We start from the raw sequence: 17,168 nt of genomic DNA, 5'->3' as shown, positions 1-17,168 counted from the left end.
TATGAAAATACACTGGCTGTATGAATTTGTACTCTTTTGCTGCATTTGGTTGTGTGGTATAAACTTAAACAATTGGAAAAATAAATCGAAACGTCTTATAATAATTCAAAAATTACGAACCACACAAGCAATAATGGAATCTGATATCCAAAAAGGAAAAAACGGAGATTCGTTGGTACCGGACATACGTTTGCAAAATTTTTTTTTCCTGAAGCAAAAAATACGGAAACTTCCTGAATTATCTATTAAGTAACACGTGTTGTTGTTTTTTTTTTTTAATTTTCCTTTCATAATAAAATTCAACTGTTACGTTTAACAGTCTGAATATCCCAACAATGTTTTTTTTTTTTTGTATTTTTTTTTCCTTTTAGTTTATAGCAAGATATATGAAGTCGACATCCAAAACAATTTACATACAATTACGCATCACTCTAGGAGTGGAAAGACAAGTATGCTGGTAATGTGACACTTTGTGCCCACTTTTACATACAACAAACACTAATGAAAAAAGACACATCTTCATTACCACTACTGGATATTTCATAAATTGACGATTACACTTTCTATTCTAATTCTACACATTCTGAAATGATTACAAAGAAAAATTTGTGGAATATCTTACATTCATCGGTGAAGTTCCAGAGCATTAAATGCATATTTGTGTATGCCAGTATGTTTTTTTTTTTTTTTTTTGAAGACGTTCTTTGTTACCAACTTAATCGCATACTTATGCACCGGTTGGTTGTAATTTTTTTTATTTATTTTTTTAAATCTGTAACCAATTATCGAGCCGTTTTGATTATGTGGTTATTCGTCTCAAGATGCATCTTTACCATTAAAATTCAATAGGGAAGGAGGAGGATGGGGCAAACAAAAAAATTCAACAACAATCGCCAGGAACGTGAACAACGCAACTACGACTCGAAGCGAACGAATGTCGAAAGATTACAATCGACGGCCATCGGGGATTATACAATAATAATAATAAAATAATAATAATAATAGAGTAGTGACATTACGTAATTCTATTAATAGTATCATATCATACGCTTTTGATGGGAATGACATTTTGGTGTGCCGTGTTGAGACATGTCGAGTCATGGGTGTGCTACGAATAGAAAAAGCTTGCGGAACACTGGTCTATAGCAGTGTTTCTTAACAGGGGGGCCGCGGCCCCCTGTGGGTCCGTAAGAAGTTTGCCGGGGGCCGCCAAATTATGCAATATTTCCTTCAGAATATAATAAAAAAAAATTTATGTATAACCGAATATCGTATCGAAAAGTGAAATACGAAAGATAAAGTTTTCGTATTTAGTTTTTTATTTATTGCGGAACACTGGTCTATAGCAGTGTTTCTTAACAGGGGGGCCGCGGCCCCCTGGGGGTCCGTAAGAAGTTTGCCGGGGGCCGCCAAATTATGCNGGACAGATGGCGCTCAAGTCATAAATATTGTAGTAATAATAATAATAAATTATTAAAAAAAAAATGTTCACATAAATATATATTTTGGCACTCATTAATATATATTTGGCAAGCCCAAATTGGCATTAAACAACAATTTTTTTTTTTTTTGACTAGTGGTGTCCAAAGTGTGATATGCAGGTTTTGCAAGCTTTGCCTTGAAAGAGGTAAGTTTTTCGGAGGTGTGCCAAAAACTCCGCGGTGGCATTGCTCTGCCGCGGTTCTTGCACTCCGGTGCTAAGTTACAGAGGTGTGTGTGTACAGAGTAGCTTTGGCAAGGAGTGTGCAAAGCGAGCAAAGTGTAGATGAGGTATGAAGTTTTTTTTTCTTTTGGAACTTTGAACACCACCGATGCAAATATAATAGTTTGCAAATACCAAAAAAGTTTAACTTATGGATTTTTCTTCAATGAACATAAAAACCACTAAAAGCGAGCAAACCGTGCGTCAATATGTTTTTTAATATATATATTTATAACACTTTATAAGTTAAATTGCAGACAGTACCAGACATGATGGCGGCATAAATTGATTCCTTGTTTTCGACGGAGGATCCCTCTCTCTCTCGTCCGAATTATTATGCAATTTTTTGCTCTGCTATGGAATTAATGTATTATTATTATTAATTATGTTTTTATAAAACACCGTCGAGAAAGTCGCTCGGGCGTCTCCGTCATACGCCGACCAAGAATATATATATATATATAAATTGGACCAAGATTTTGCAGAGGGGGACAGAGGTTACTAAATGTTATACCATACTTCAAAATCACAGTAGAAAAGGACTACAAAAGCATATATTTGTGTACGAGTAGAGGTATATCTGTTTAAATAACTTTAGCTTCTTCTAGGAAGCCGAGAGCAGCCATTTTATCGGAAGGAATATTATGGGCGGCTTCTGGGTAGCGAGCGGATAAGTAAGTAACCCGTTTCTTATGAAACAGCCTAGGCAAGCCAATTTCAAACCAATGACGTAGCCCGTTTCATAATGGCTACGTCAGTGGTTTGCTTAGCCCATGTCGTACAAATTGGGCAATATCGTTGGTTTGCTTAGTCCGTTTGAAATCGGCAACGTTGTTGGTCAATTGGCCAAGAAAGTCAAATGGTTCACTCATCCGAAGTGGGTCGAATGAACTGATTTCTATGCCAATTTTACACAGTGCCAATTTCTATTTTACCAATTTGCTTGCTTAGTTGCTTGCCACTTAAAAGTGCCCGTTGTTTACTGCCAATGAAATTCGACCAAAGAGGTATTTTTTTTCTGCATGGTCAACACTTCTGAAGGTAAATAAAACACAGTATATCCAGTCGAGTCCAAGTACAAAAAGATGATTCAAAATCAGATTCCCTACTGAAATATTTAAAAATGTCTTCAATAAAAGTTCGAAAACAGCTGCCCATGTTGTGTTTGTTTAGAAACGTGATCTATCAGAAAAATAAACAATTTTTTTTTTGTTTTCTGTCATCAATTAAAAAAATAATTTCTCAGCTGATTTAGCCATCGAATTTAGTTAATCTGCATGCATTGAAAATACACAATCAAGACCAGGAAAATTAACTGAGAGTCACACCTGTACTTCTGAACTCTTATGATCAATAAATGGATGGGACAATTAGTTTGCAGCCTGAAAAACTCATATCTTTGACAATTGGCGAAGGAATAACAGCAACAAATCTATCAAGTTTCGCTTCAGGAATATCTAAATTCGATGCAAATCTCGATTCTGAATCATATTTTTGATTCTTAACTTAATGATTAGGAGGTGTAATTACAAACAATAATATATTTTTCTTCTAAATATAACTAATTCTCTATACTATATAATAAAAAAACCACAGATATTAAGAATGAAGCAATAATGTACCAACAGAGACAGAGAGTGAGAGAGAGGAGAGATAGAGAAATTTTGCATAGCTAGCAAAACTTTGATTACAGCTGCCATAGAAATGTGAAAAATACATTTCTGTTTTAATAGGCAATTGTATATATATATGTATATATATTTATGTAAAAAAATATCATCGAATAAACAAAAAAACTTAACGTAAACAACACAATACTCAGACGTTGAAAGCTCCGTGTACTAAAAAAAAAAAAAAAAAATTTGCATGGCTCTCCTAAGCGTCTCGGTTAACAAAAGATGGAATGAACTCTTGTTTTTTTTATACACTACGAAAGCATAACTAATAAATAATGGCAACGAATAATAATAATAATTAGGTGTTTTCATTCCATCAGAATGGTGTATGCTTTTATGTCAAGTTGAAGACATTTCTGACACTCTCTGGACTTCAAATTGATCTGATAGCATACGCTATTCGGAGAAGACGAACACACCACTTCTAACATTAAATTAAATCGTCTCTCATGAGTTAAAATGACAAATATAATAAAATGAGAATATGTAAGTGATAAAATGCTTTTTTTTTTTTTTATATACAAGAACATCTCTGACCGTAGGTTTTGTTATCTATTCGCAGGCAATCGAATGTGTTCAAAAGATTTCTTGCTGTTGTAAAATTGTTCGTATGTATGTGCTCTGTAATATTGTGCTTTGAAATTGCATCTATGGCAGAAGTGTCAGTTAGACTTTATAAGTTTTTGGCAGGGTGTGCGGTGATGGAAGTGGTTTTTATCTTTTGTGTGTTTTAAATAAAACCTGATTGTAATACCTGTTTGCTCAAATGTCTTATAAAGTGTATGACACCTCTAGCTTAGTTTAGATTTAAAGGTTTAAAACAATATTATTAAAAAATAACTTCTACTTTTCTGCGTCTTAACACAATAGAGGAATATGGTAATCGTGTTTTTTGCCATTCAACTATTGTTGTTTGTAATAAACACAAACATAAACTAGATACCTGCGATACTTTGGTTATGTGTGAATCCATTCGTTTGGGTTTATCGAGCGTGCCGCACGTCTGGAAAACTATTTTAAAACGTGCATCTCAAGTTCTCGTTTAGGATCTCTGCAACAGAAACGACCCATTAAGCAGCTAATGCGAAAAGACAAAGTATTTCAATCTACAGAGAATGGATATGTAGTCTTAAATTAAAAGATAAACTGCATCAGATACAATAATATACACATATAAAAAAATTACTTCCCCATGCCACATGACACGGAAGTGGACGGAAAATAATTAGCAAGAGATATATATATTTTTCTTATAAAAACACAAAAAATTTTAAAGCTTTAATTTAAAAAAATATTAATAATTAATAATAATAATAATAAATAAAAAGTGTATAAATGAAAAACACTAATGCTACTACCGACGTGTTAATTCGTTCGATAAAATGGTGATGAAGAGGAAGATTGTTGGAAGCAATGAGTATGAAAGATTTTTTTAAAATGGTTTCTGATTGGCCAACATTTGTCTTCCTTTGTATTTGTAATGTCTAACGGATCATCCGAATATGTAATTACTGTCAAGTGTTAAGTGGTAGGTAGGAGCATAGCTGTCATTCTTAAATAAATTATTAAATATATATAATATATATATATATATATATCGTAAGTATATATATATAAAAAAAGTTTTGCTTTTTATAAACAGATTTAGTAAAGATAAATATAAATTACTAAATATTGTTTTGTTAACAATATAAATCACTATGACTTATTTCAACGACAATGTTCCTGTAAATTTTCTACGTAGTTTACGATATTATTTTTTTATGGTAACACCAATATTCGATTGCACAATAAAAAACATCATTTGTTTGTTTAGTAAATTGAAATCAGTGTGTGTTTGTATCTTTACACAATTTTACTTTGTGTTAAAAAAAAGTTACTTACTGCGTATTACCATTTCTTAGTCATATAATCGCAACAGGTAAATTGATTTATGCTCTAAAACAACACAGCAAAAAGCATTTGCACTCACTTCTCAAAATACTGACGAAAATTGTGGATTTTCTGCATCCACACTTGCTATTAATGGTATAAAAAAAAGTCCTGTATGAATCAATCCACCGGTTCCAATGCTTCTTTTTCTTTTCTTTTCTTCTTTTTTTTTTTACTTCGTGCAGCATATAACTCGTTTTCTAGACCTTTTTTTTAAAATTGGGTTAATTTCTTTTTTTAAAAAAGAAAAACGTCTACTGATTTGGAATATTTGGGTTATTTGTAATCTGCGGAGGGCACCAGCTATTGTGCTGAATACTTTTGACGCGCTTAAAGAAAGCTTCATTGGCATTCTGAAATTCACTTCCTCGTATAATACTGAAGGGTTTCGAATGGGGAGGAAGAGAAAGATAACGGTTAATGCTAGCACGAATACTGTGAAAGGTACTGACGCTGTAATCGTCGCCATCCGGCTTCTTTAGATTTGAGTAAAATTCTTGAAGCATCTCTCCCAGTTTGATCGGTTGCAAATTTTCGAAATCCGGCTGAAGTTTCTTTCGACACTGAAGCCAATCTGCAAGACAAAGTAAGAATATGAGTGCATTTAGGGCAATGCAGAGTGATTCAAAAGAGCAAAAAACTCTAAAATTCCTGCAATGAATATTTTTATAACAAATATGTAAATCATCATCAAAAGGGATACAAAAAAATAAGTAGCCCTTACTCCTTTCTTTGTAAGCTACTGTCTGAATCTGGAGGTTTTAATCATCCCTGTTCAATAGTGACTCCAAAAATCTTTACAAGGAAAGTAGGAAGCAAAAAATATATCTTATAAAATTTTTTACTACCTGAGAAACTCAGTTTTGCTCAGAAAAAGCTGCACTTTGTGCAACTCCTGAATTTTCCTTTGTCCCTGTTGAAAATTTACTGAAAACTGAACAACCTAATGCAGCATTATAAGCAATATTAGACTCATTAACACGAATGATCCAGGTTTGTCCCATCATGTGAAAAAACTGTATCAAATTCTCAGAAATTTTTTGGCTAATCTGGCTACCATCCTAAAAATGGTCTGCCTGACCAACAAGATAGTGGGTCTGGCTGTGCTCATAATGAATAAGATAAAAGCCCTTTTTGTACTGGTAAAGCAGAAAAAATTACACACCTGCACTAATTAAACATAATATTCTATCATATTTCATATAAAATGATCTCTCTTTCAAAGAGAAAAGGTTTTGTAGTATTGATTTCTCCATTTTCAAACACTGTATTGATATAATAAAAAAATTAATGCACTGACAATGTGAACGATTATGTTTAAGGAATGATATAAAAGCGCATCTTAATGAATACTTTCTACACTCATCACTCATCTTGAAACTCCAAAAAATGTTCTCTTCTTGCAGGATTTTATGTATCATCACTATCCTGCACATAAACTAGTTTCTAATATTTCAAACATAAACAAAATGAAATAAATTTAAATTCAATATAATTTTAATATTTTAAGTATACTTTCTTGTTTGTTTTGATTTAAGAAATTTTCTATTATAAAATATTGATTTTATAGCATTTCTGTGGTTATGGCCAAGGCATATGGCACTGTTTTGTAAGTCAACTGTAATGGCTACTTTTCCATCAATAACAACCCGAGTACTCCAAGAAAGACAAGAATTTAAAAAATAATCAGATACCGACTAATCTCTGTTACAATATTTTGAAAAACATGAAAAAGAGAAGCCAATATATGAAATGTGTCATTAAATTATCTTGAATACATTTGTGCAGCACATGCGCAGAACATTTTTTAGTTTAAGATAGCAGGTGGTGAGTATAGACAAAACAAATGGTTCTGAGAGAAACTATCAGAGAATTAAAATTGCCCTTTTCTTCTAACAACAACCACTTCAAATACATAAAAATTGATATCACCTATTTTGTCATTCATTGTCAAAATAAGGATTTAGTCACAAATATAAATTTCAGGTCATCTATTTGAAACAAATCACCCAAGCTGACAGCCTGAAGAATGAAATATATCAGATACAAGAAATACCTGTACACATACTTAAAATTTTTTTTTTATGTGTATGTATATGTATATACCTCGAAAGAGTTTCACTGCCCACATGGTCTGCAGTTTACTTCTTTGTGCGACTTCATCCCAGGACATTTTTCTGGACATTCTTCCGAAACGGAATGAGTCGAGTGTTATTATGTGTGGTGGTGCAGTAAGTTTAGGTGGTGCTTTGTAAATCTGAGTATCAGGTTTGGCACTGCTATCAATGCTGATATCCATCTGTAGACAAAAAAATACTTGATTAAATTTTTAAAAATAAAATGAATAATTTTAGAATCATTTAAAATATATAGTTTACATGTATGCACATACATATATACATATTAAGTATGATTACAACAAATGATAATGTGGAACAAAACAGAATTATGTGCCAACTGTTGTTTTAATTTTGATGTTCATGTGTATTGGACTTTCAAAAATTTTCATGTTTAATTTAAATGGCATACATAATTTTATCATGCTATTTATAGTATTTAGAATGGAAAAGGAAAACAAAATTTTATTTATTTTATTTTGATTTGATTCTGTTGATTATACCAATAATCTATGTTATGAAATTATATTAGTACTATAACAATTACACTTACCTGTAAAGGAATCAAATCTTTTTTGTAATCCCCTAAGTTATCATCTGACAGCTTAGAATTTAAGTGATCATGATTATGCTCAACTAAGCAGTTCTGTGGGTTACTGATACCATTTTCTGTTGGATAATTATTAGATGGCCCTGGAAAAGTTTGGGATTACAAGTAGAAATTATATGTCATAGAAAACATTTGGTTATAGCTCTTGTCGTAACCAATACTTACCTACTTGGACTCCAACGCTACACATGTTTGGTTTGCATAATACACTTACAGAAGTCATAGCAGGTTTCAGACACGAAGAATAATCATTCCGAGGACATTTAGATTGAGGAAGAAGACTGTGAACGGATCGGGGAATTGTTTCTTTCATTTTGTGTTTACGGTTGGGAGAAGGGAATGTGGATGTTGTTGGGAGCTAAAATAAAAATATATATATATATACATATGTATAAATCATTGCTTAATTTTCTAATAAATGTAAAGATAAAGTAAGATCAAAACATGATTTGACTTTACTTACACATACAAACAACGTATAATCTTATTTGTGAAATCAATAAAAACCTTCTGATTCTATATTATGGTTAAAAGTGATGGATCTCAAACATAATTTTAACAAATTTTTAAACTAAAAATATCTTTATAAAATAAATATTTGATTATATAAAATTTTATGAACACAAAAGGTAAGTTTGCGAAAATGTATTCAGATGATTTTTAAGTTTCGTTATAAAATTATATTTAATTTTTCATAAAAATAATACCAAATATTAGTAATTTTCAAGTGTTTTCAAGCTGTGTTTTACTTCGATATATGGGATAAGGTAAAGCAACACATCAATGATCTACTAAGAGGGATGCCCCAGGACAACTTTCTATGGGAAATTGCTCCTATCTAGGTGTTAAACATGTGAAGGAAACTCGGAAAATTATGCAGCCAGCCCATTGGTCAGAAGTGAACCCACAACCAAAATCAATGTTCAGTTGTTTTCCACTCAGCCACTGGTGGGCTGATGTGTACAATAACTTGTATCCATTAATTTATTTGAAGTTCTTGATATTGAGTTATTTCTTCATTATAAAATGTTTGAAACACTTGAATCTAGAGGTTATAGGGAGCTGAAATCAAAGCGGGTTCTATGAAACCAATTTTTGTCTAAGATAATCTTGTATATCATAAATATCTATTCAAAGGAAAGCATAAAGTCACTTTTATTAACTCTAGAATTAATAAAAGCCTGTATATCCATCTTCTTTGTTGTGTGTTACTGTATGATACATTCTCTCAAGCAACTTTATGCTCAGTTGTACGAATTAAAACAAAAACAAGAGTACAGATAAATATATATAAAATGCTAATATACTTTGTCTTTTATCAGCTCAATTTGGAAAATTTATCATCAGTAGATCGATAAATTTATTTTTACGCATATAGAAATACATAAAAAATTTCCTGATAGTATATACCAAATATATTCTATATCTTTACATGGATTTATTTGTACATACCTCATCTGGAACAATAAAAACTGGTGAACCAAGAGTTCCATCATCATTTTCTTCCTCTTCACTATCAAGTTCTTCATCATCATCTTCATCTTCTGGACTTTCTTCATCATCTTCCATACCAATGGTTGTTTGATCAGTTGAAAGGGAAACAACTGAACTTATAACTGGAATGGGGCTATCTGAATTGACAGAATGGAGACATCATATTTATTATAAAAATAAAATAAATATTTAATTATTTTAAAACAGAATATCTGAAATACCTGAGTCAGAAAGATATGAGGACTTATCACTTTCTGTACACCATGGCACTGTTCCATAATGACCATTAATTGGCGAATTTTTATAATGAACCATACAATTACTAGAACAAAACTTCTGGACGACGCCATTATCCCCAATCAAATGATATTTTGGTGTCTGTTTTATTTGACAATAATCGCACGTTGGCAATGACGATGACGACGAAGATGATGATGAGGATGTAGAAATAGATTTGTTGTTATCCTGAGAAACCCACTGACCGAGGCAACCCGTGGAACAAAATAATCTTTTCCCTAATCGACCGGCTGTCAAAAGTATTCCTCCTTGATTTTTGAGTATTGTATTGCAAGTTGCACATTTGTTGATATGCTCGTGTTGATTAAAAACATTTGTACAAATCTTCGTATTATCAGACTGTTCATTTTGAGACTGAAATTGTAAAATTAAATATTTTTTTAATTTTGTAAAATCTATTTATTTAATTAAAATAGCATTATAATTTTAATGAACATTAACTGTATCATCGTACCTCAATGCAAATGATTTTATGCAGTTTATTGCTTCAAAATTAATCATCTAAATTATTGTTATGTTTAATTTAAATACAACAATAACTAGTAAATTAAATTGAAGAAGACTGTTTAATTCATTTAAAGTAGAAACGGTGACTACTTTTTTCTTTCATCGGTAGCACTCACTATCTGTTTGTATTTTATGCATAAAAAATAATATCAATATTTTTATTTTGTGTACACTTTTATTATTTCATACATACTTTTTTTCACATTACATTTTGTTCTAACAATGTTACAGTATTAAATACAAATTTAGATTACTTCTGATATATAATGGAAAGCTGTGAGAAATGTAAACTACTCTTTAATGACAAATGTCTGAAGAAATTGTGTAAGACATTAGATAAGTAGAGTATCTTTAATGAGAATAACAATATCACTGATACCTCTAAAGTCTAAATTTCAATGGATACATTATAGTATGCATCAAATAGTGCATTGGTAAACTGCAGCAGCTGATGTGCATTGCATTCATTAGACCTTGGACATGGTAAACTCTGATGAAACAATAAGGCTGCTACCACGATTATATCCTTAACACCATTATTAATATTCGTGAAGATATTTTGATGAAATAAGTCTGCAAATGACAATATAGTGCTGTTTGCTTCTGTCATCTTGTTAGGTCACCAGATGTTCCAGTAAAAGATTATTCAACTGTTCACTGGTATATTAGTTATGGCTGAGACTGATGCATACTGAAATGTACCTAATGTATGCTCTATACATATGTATATCTGTACTGCACTGTACTTTTGTATTTTATGTATTTTAAAATTGAGTTAAGAGCTAAATGTTTATAGCGCTCATTAAAACGGAACATAAAAAACAAATCAATAAAATATATACATTAATACATTTACAATATTTCAATATAATATCAGAAGTAAATTAATTTTATAGTTCTTTTCCTAACTACTAAAACTGTAATATTAGTAAATGGAAGACATTTAAAGTGATTTCAGATTATTATCTTCCTGAAACACACTGAACATTGAAATCGTCTAAGAATAGGAGCAATTTTAAACACTTGAATTGTTAAAAATAAAGTTCTAAAATTCAATTATTAAACAATTCACATTCAACTTGAGATATATTTATCTTAAATTACTTGATATTTGCATTTGCTTCTACAGTAGCCAATTATAGAATTAATATGTGATTAGGAAATGAATCTTTCCAATAATGATGATAAATTTCCTATTAAAATATATATATATTAATTAAATTTAGAATTATAAGCTACACAAAAGTATATAAATGTAACAATTATTATTAAGGATATAAAATTGATATTGATTATTCACAGAAATCACTACTTTTAGCAGAATTAATAAATGTAATCTTGAAGTTTCAAATTCTTTAGAGTACAATGTATATTAAAAATTTTCAGATTAAAATCTTATAGGTAACAGATTGATTTTAAGGCCAGAATAGGTAACTTCATTGTCAAAGAAGAAGAGATTAGTAACTGATGCTTAAAGACTGGTTTACACAATAACGACTATTGCAGGCATTTTGTTGAACCCAAAAACAGATTGACAATATTTGCCGACGATTCGGATATTTACATCAATGTGCTGGAATATGATCTAACATGCAATTCCAATCTCATCTTTGATCGTCTTGGTATAACGAGCAAAAATCCGAGAGATTAGATTTTCTGCAACACACAACTTGTTGAACTAAGGATGCCAACAAGTTGAGATTTTGTTAAATAAAGCAAACACACAAGTTTGAACAACAAAATATCGACAATAGTTGTGTCTTGAAGTCCCTCTTTAGTAAAGTTCAACAACTAATTTGTCATTAGCAATAGAACAATATACCGTCAATCATTCATATGACAATTTAATTGTGGATTAATTTCATTAAAAAATTTCAGTTTACTGAAAATTATTTTATTTTAAACCAATCTAATTAACTATATACAGACATTAATTAATTTTTGTTTTATTTTATTTTTCCACTTATTATTTTAATAAAGTAAAAATGAATTATGCTAGTTTTGTAAATATAATTCTTTTATTTCTATAGATTTAATTTTCATACTTGTACTTTGTTTTATGTAATATTCTATTCGTATTAGTTAAACAATTACATTATATAGCACATAGTCAAAAAGTGAAAGTCCACATAATATCATAAGCATAATTAGTAGCAAAATAAAATATATTATAAATTTTAATCAACAGGTAATTTTTCTATTAAAAAAAAAACTATTTCATTCAACATTATATAATTAATAAAGTAGTGAAGTAATTTTTTTAACTATTTATATTTTGCAGATACTAAGAGGGTCTTATCTTTCACATCAATTATAAATTCGGCTGATCCATATAATGGAGATTACCAGATGATAAAGAATAGAGAACAACAGGCTGATGCCTGTATCTTCTCACTCATCTAGCTAACACTGGTTAAATATTACTTATGTTTAATAGATTTTCTTTTACGTAAACTTTCTTGACTGCTTAAGTTCTTTAAATTTCCATTTGTATATGTCATTTTANTATTGATTTCTCCATTTTCAAACACTGTATTGATATAATAAAAAAATTAATGCACTGACAATGTGAACGATTATGTTTAAGGAATGATATAAAAGCACATCTTAATGAATACTTTCTACACTCATCACTCATCTTGAAACTCCAAAAAATGTTCTCTTCTTGCAGGATTTTATGTATCATCACTATCCTGCACATAAACTAGTTTCTAATATTTCAAACATAAACAAAATGAAATAAATTTAAATTCAATATAATTTTAATATTTTAAGTATACTTTCTTGTTTGTTTTGATTTAAGAAATTTTCTATTATAAAATATTGATTTTATAGCATTTCTGTGGTTATGGCCAAGGCATATGGCACTGTTTTGTAAGTCAACTGTAATGGCTACTTTTCCATCAATAACAACCCGAGTACTCCAAGAAAGACAAGAATTTAAAAAATAATCAGATACCGACTAATCTCTGTTACAATATTTTGAAAAACATGAAAAAGAGAAGCCAATATATGAAATGTGTCATTAAATTATCTTGAATACATTTGTGCAGCACATGCGCAGAACATTTTTTAGTTTAAGATAGCAGGTGGTGAGTATAGACAAAACAAATGGTTCTGAGAGAAACTATCAGAGAATTAAAATTGCCCTTTTCTTCTAACAACAACCACTTCAAATACATAAAAATTGATATCACCTATTTTGTCATTCATTGTCAAAATAAGGATTTAGTCACAAATATAAATTTCAGGTCATCTATTTGAAACAAATCACCCAAGCTGACAGCCTGAAGAATGAAATATATCAGATACAAGAAATACCTGTACACATACTTAAAATTTTTTTTTTATGTGTATGTATATGTATATACCTCGAAAGAGTTTCACTGCCCACATGGTCTGCAGTTTACTTCTTTGTGCGACTTCATCCCAGGACATTTTTCTGGACATTCTTCCGAAACGGAATGAGTCGAGTGTTATTATGTGTGGTGGTGCAGTAAGTTTAGGTGGTGCTTTGTAAATCTGAGTATCAGGTTTGGCACTGCTATCAATGCTGATATCCATCTGTAGACAAAAAAATACTTGATTAAATTTTTAAAAATAAAATGAATAATTTTAGAATCATTTAAAATATATAGTTTACATGTATGCACATACATATATACATATATACACTATCTATCATATTGCCAAAAATATATTAAATATATTTTTTAAAGGTTTAAAATGTAAATAAACAAGCATTTGTTATAAATAGCATTTACAATAGATGCCAGAATTAGAATAATTATCAACACTGATTTGGCTGTGCCCCAAAATAAACATTTAAAAGCTGTTCTTAGTGACATTGGTTACATTATTACTGTTCCTTTACAGATATATACTATATATACGTTCATACTGATATAAATTATAATGAAAAATAATAATTAAATATACAATATATTACAAAAGAAATAAACAATAAGAATTTTAATCAATCCATCAAAACATTTTTTTTTTTTCATTTAAAACTTGTTTATTATGTACAGAAAGCTGAATAATTAAATAAACAAACAAGATAACTGTTTACTTCTGGAAGCCAAAATTTTTAGTGCTGAAATTTTATGGGAATAACTCACAAGTTTAAAAGTTAATTGAAACCAAATGTGGGTTATTCAATGATATATTTTCTGCTGATTTTAACTCATAATTATGAGTCATAAAACAGTTTTTCTTTTATCTAAACTAACCATGAACATCTTTAGAAAATGTGAAAAATCCTTAATGTATCTGTCATCCCAATTTTTCTCAAACCTGCCAAAGATGCACACATACAAGCGGGAACTTTCAAGCTAAATGTACTTTGATCTAAATAGTCCAGTGTTCCAGTGTGCACTTACAGACATGACTAACCCCTTTTAGTGCTTGCTATTCATCTCAGTATTCTGTTTTTATAAAATATAAAATTTTATGTTGTGAAATTAATTTGATGTAAAGTTCAAAATAAAATAGGTAATCTGACTGAAGAGAGCAATAATATTCCCAAATTTTTTCTAGAGCACTAAGTATTAATTAAAAAACAGAAATGTGTATGATTTGACTAAAAAATTATAATGGCAATGCAAATATGCTCATTTAGTTACATATTACTTTTACTAAGGTGGCTTTTTTTTCAAGCCCATCATGGATTCAACAATGGAGGAGACAGGATGGCAAAGGACAGGTGCCCGATATATCATGTAGAACTGATAGATTCAATTAGTTCTACATAGGGTATGGTTGAAATTATTTGTATTACTTTATACCAGTGGTTTCCTGGAATGTGGATTTGAGTTTGTTTTTCAACAGTTTTTGAGCTAAAATGATTGTCAAGTTAATGTATGTATGTATGAATGAATAACCTATTTCAATAAAATCTGTTTCAAATTTAGATTAATATTTATTTATCAAAAACCAAGTATTTTCAAGTTTTAATCACTTATCGGCAAGGACTAATTGAGGTGGAGCATTAGCGAAGTCTTTTCTATGTGGCTTACAAAATTGCATTCAATCTCAAAATTTGATCGATTTTGATTAAATTTTGCCATTTTCCATTAATTGGGATGAGGAATCCAAAAACTGTAATAAAAAAATGGAGGTATATGACTGTTTTCAAGATACAGTGGGGTCAAAATGACAATGTACAGTACAGTACATGCTCCCTGATGCGACTGAGTGTGCCAAACAGAATTTAGGTAGAAAAAATAAAACACTGTTCATGCCTAAAAAAAAAAAGGCACCAAAAACAAAAAAACATGAGAACAAAACAATCAACACTGAGCAAATGTAAGGATCTCCTGTTTGTGACCAGAAAGTGTAAAGATCATCTCTATGTGGCTGACAAATGTAAGGATTCCTTTCTTGTGTGACCAGCAACTTTTTCTTCTGATCACGCATGCATACTCTTTCTCTCTCTCTCTCTCTCACACACACACACACACAAATCCATACACATTTGAATACGTATCAGTGTTCTAGTTAAATAGAGCAAAAGATAATTTACATGTACTAATACTAATTAAAATTTCTTAATTATAAAAGCACAATGCTCCACCTTAATTCTATCTCGATAAGACAAAGTTGGGTGGTGTCCGCAGTTATTCTTAAAAGAACAACATTAAATATCTTAAAATAAGTTTGAATGTACTTGGGTTTTAAATCTAAATATATAAGTAAATTATGCATAAAAGTATTTAAGTATACTCTAAACATACTTAGAATGCACATCATAAATTTTATATAATTTGAGCTTGAAATGAAAGCTTTACTAATGAAACATAAAAAAATTTGCATGTATACATGCATATTTTTAATGTCCCATTACTGATTTTATCTGAATGAGCATAAAATGTTATATTATATGCAATTTTTAGTCATTTTTTCATTTTGTAATGTTCAATTAATGTTCAATTTTTGTTTTTATTAGAGATTTTACTGTATATATCAGGAACCGACCATTCATTACATGTACAGTTTAAGAATGGTACAGTCTAAATAAATTACTTTTTTTAGTGGTATTAGTTGCACTATAATTTGTTCTTATAAGCCTACTTTTTAGTCGTAAATTAATATCAGTTAAAAAAATATGTGCGGAAATTTTTTATGTCAGGGTTGTCCACAAATAATTGTACATGTAATTAAGGTAGATCATACATAATAGTGGGTCAAAAACTGTACACAGAATAAATGGGTGACCTTCGAACAAATTCTTAAACCACATTAAATAACCTCTTTATTTTATTCAAGAACAATGAACAAAAAATGGTATAAAATATGCAAAATTTGAATTTGTTTAGCCAAAAAAGATATTAGATATTACAGTTTTTAAACAATTACAAGTACAGAAAGATTAAAGTAAGAGCATTAAATACTTTTTATTCAAATAAATCAATAGTTTGATCGATGTTTTAAAATAAAACTCGACAATTAATAAAACAAAACTTGGTAAACTTCATTAGCTATACTTCAATAAATATTTCAGATAGGAAAACATTTAAATTACATCCGTTTATTCATTTATATTCTTTTAACAATGTGATAGTTTTAAATGATAAATTTAACTGTTTGTACACAAGAAAAATTAATGTGTAAACTTGGTCAATATTTATCTACGAAACTTAAAAATACAAACTTATAAATTTTTAACAAATTAACTAATTAAATCTATTTATACAATCTTAATATTTAAGTCTATGAAACGACAATGTATATACTATGGATAAGTTACAATTAATTTTATTATTTTAAATGTCAAATAACTAATTTAGAATTTTACGACAGACAAAATAATGTTTTCAATGCCAAAAATATTT

The 17,168-nt window shown here is 29.8% G+C and overlaps 1 protein-coding gene across 1 annotated transcript in view; it reads right to left on the bottom strand.

The window, feature by feature from the left end:
- Positions 1–1,421: 1,421 nt before the first annotated feature.
- LOC111626669 overlaps positions 1,422–17,168 on the bottom strand; it is a 57,412-nt gene continuing 41,665 nt past the window's right edge. The window contains exons 3-8 of the mRNA XM_023370134.1: positions 9,753–10,182; positions 9,490–9,668; positions 8,203–8,395; positions 7,981–8,120; positions 7,417–7,609; positions 1,422–5,884 (exon numbers count right to left, since the gene is read on the bottom strand). Of these exons, the coding sequence (XP_023225902.1) occupies positions 5,565–5,884; positions 7,417–7,609; positions 7,981–8,120; positions 8,203–8,395; positions 9,490–9,668; positions 9,753–10,182 (1,455 nt within the window). The 3' untranslated portion in view covers positions 1,422–5,564. The remainder of the gene's footprint in view (positions 5,885–7,416; positions 7,610–7,980; positions 8,121–8,202; positions 8,396–9,489; positions 9,669–9,752; positions 10,183–17,168) is intronic.

This window comes from Centruroides sculpturatus, unplaced genomic scaffold (genome assembly GCF_000671375.1).
Source record: "Centruroides sculpturatus isolate CEXI.00-Female unplaced genomic scaffold, Cexi_2.0 scaffold490, whole genome shotgun sequence".
NCBI lineage: Eukaryota > Metazoa > Arthropoda > Arachnida > Scorpiones > Buthidae > Centruroides > Centruroides sculpturatus.
The sequence above is the reverse complement of the archived record's forward strand: the minus strand, read 5'-3'. Positions and strand labels throughout refer to the sequence as shown.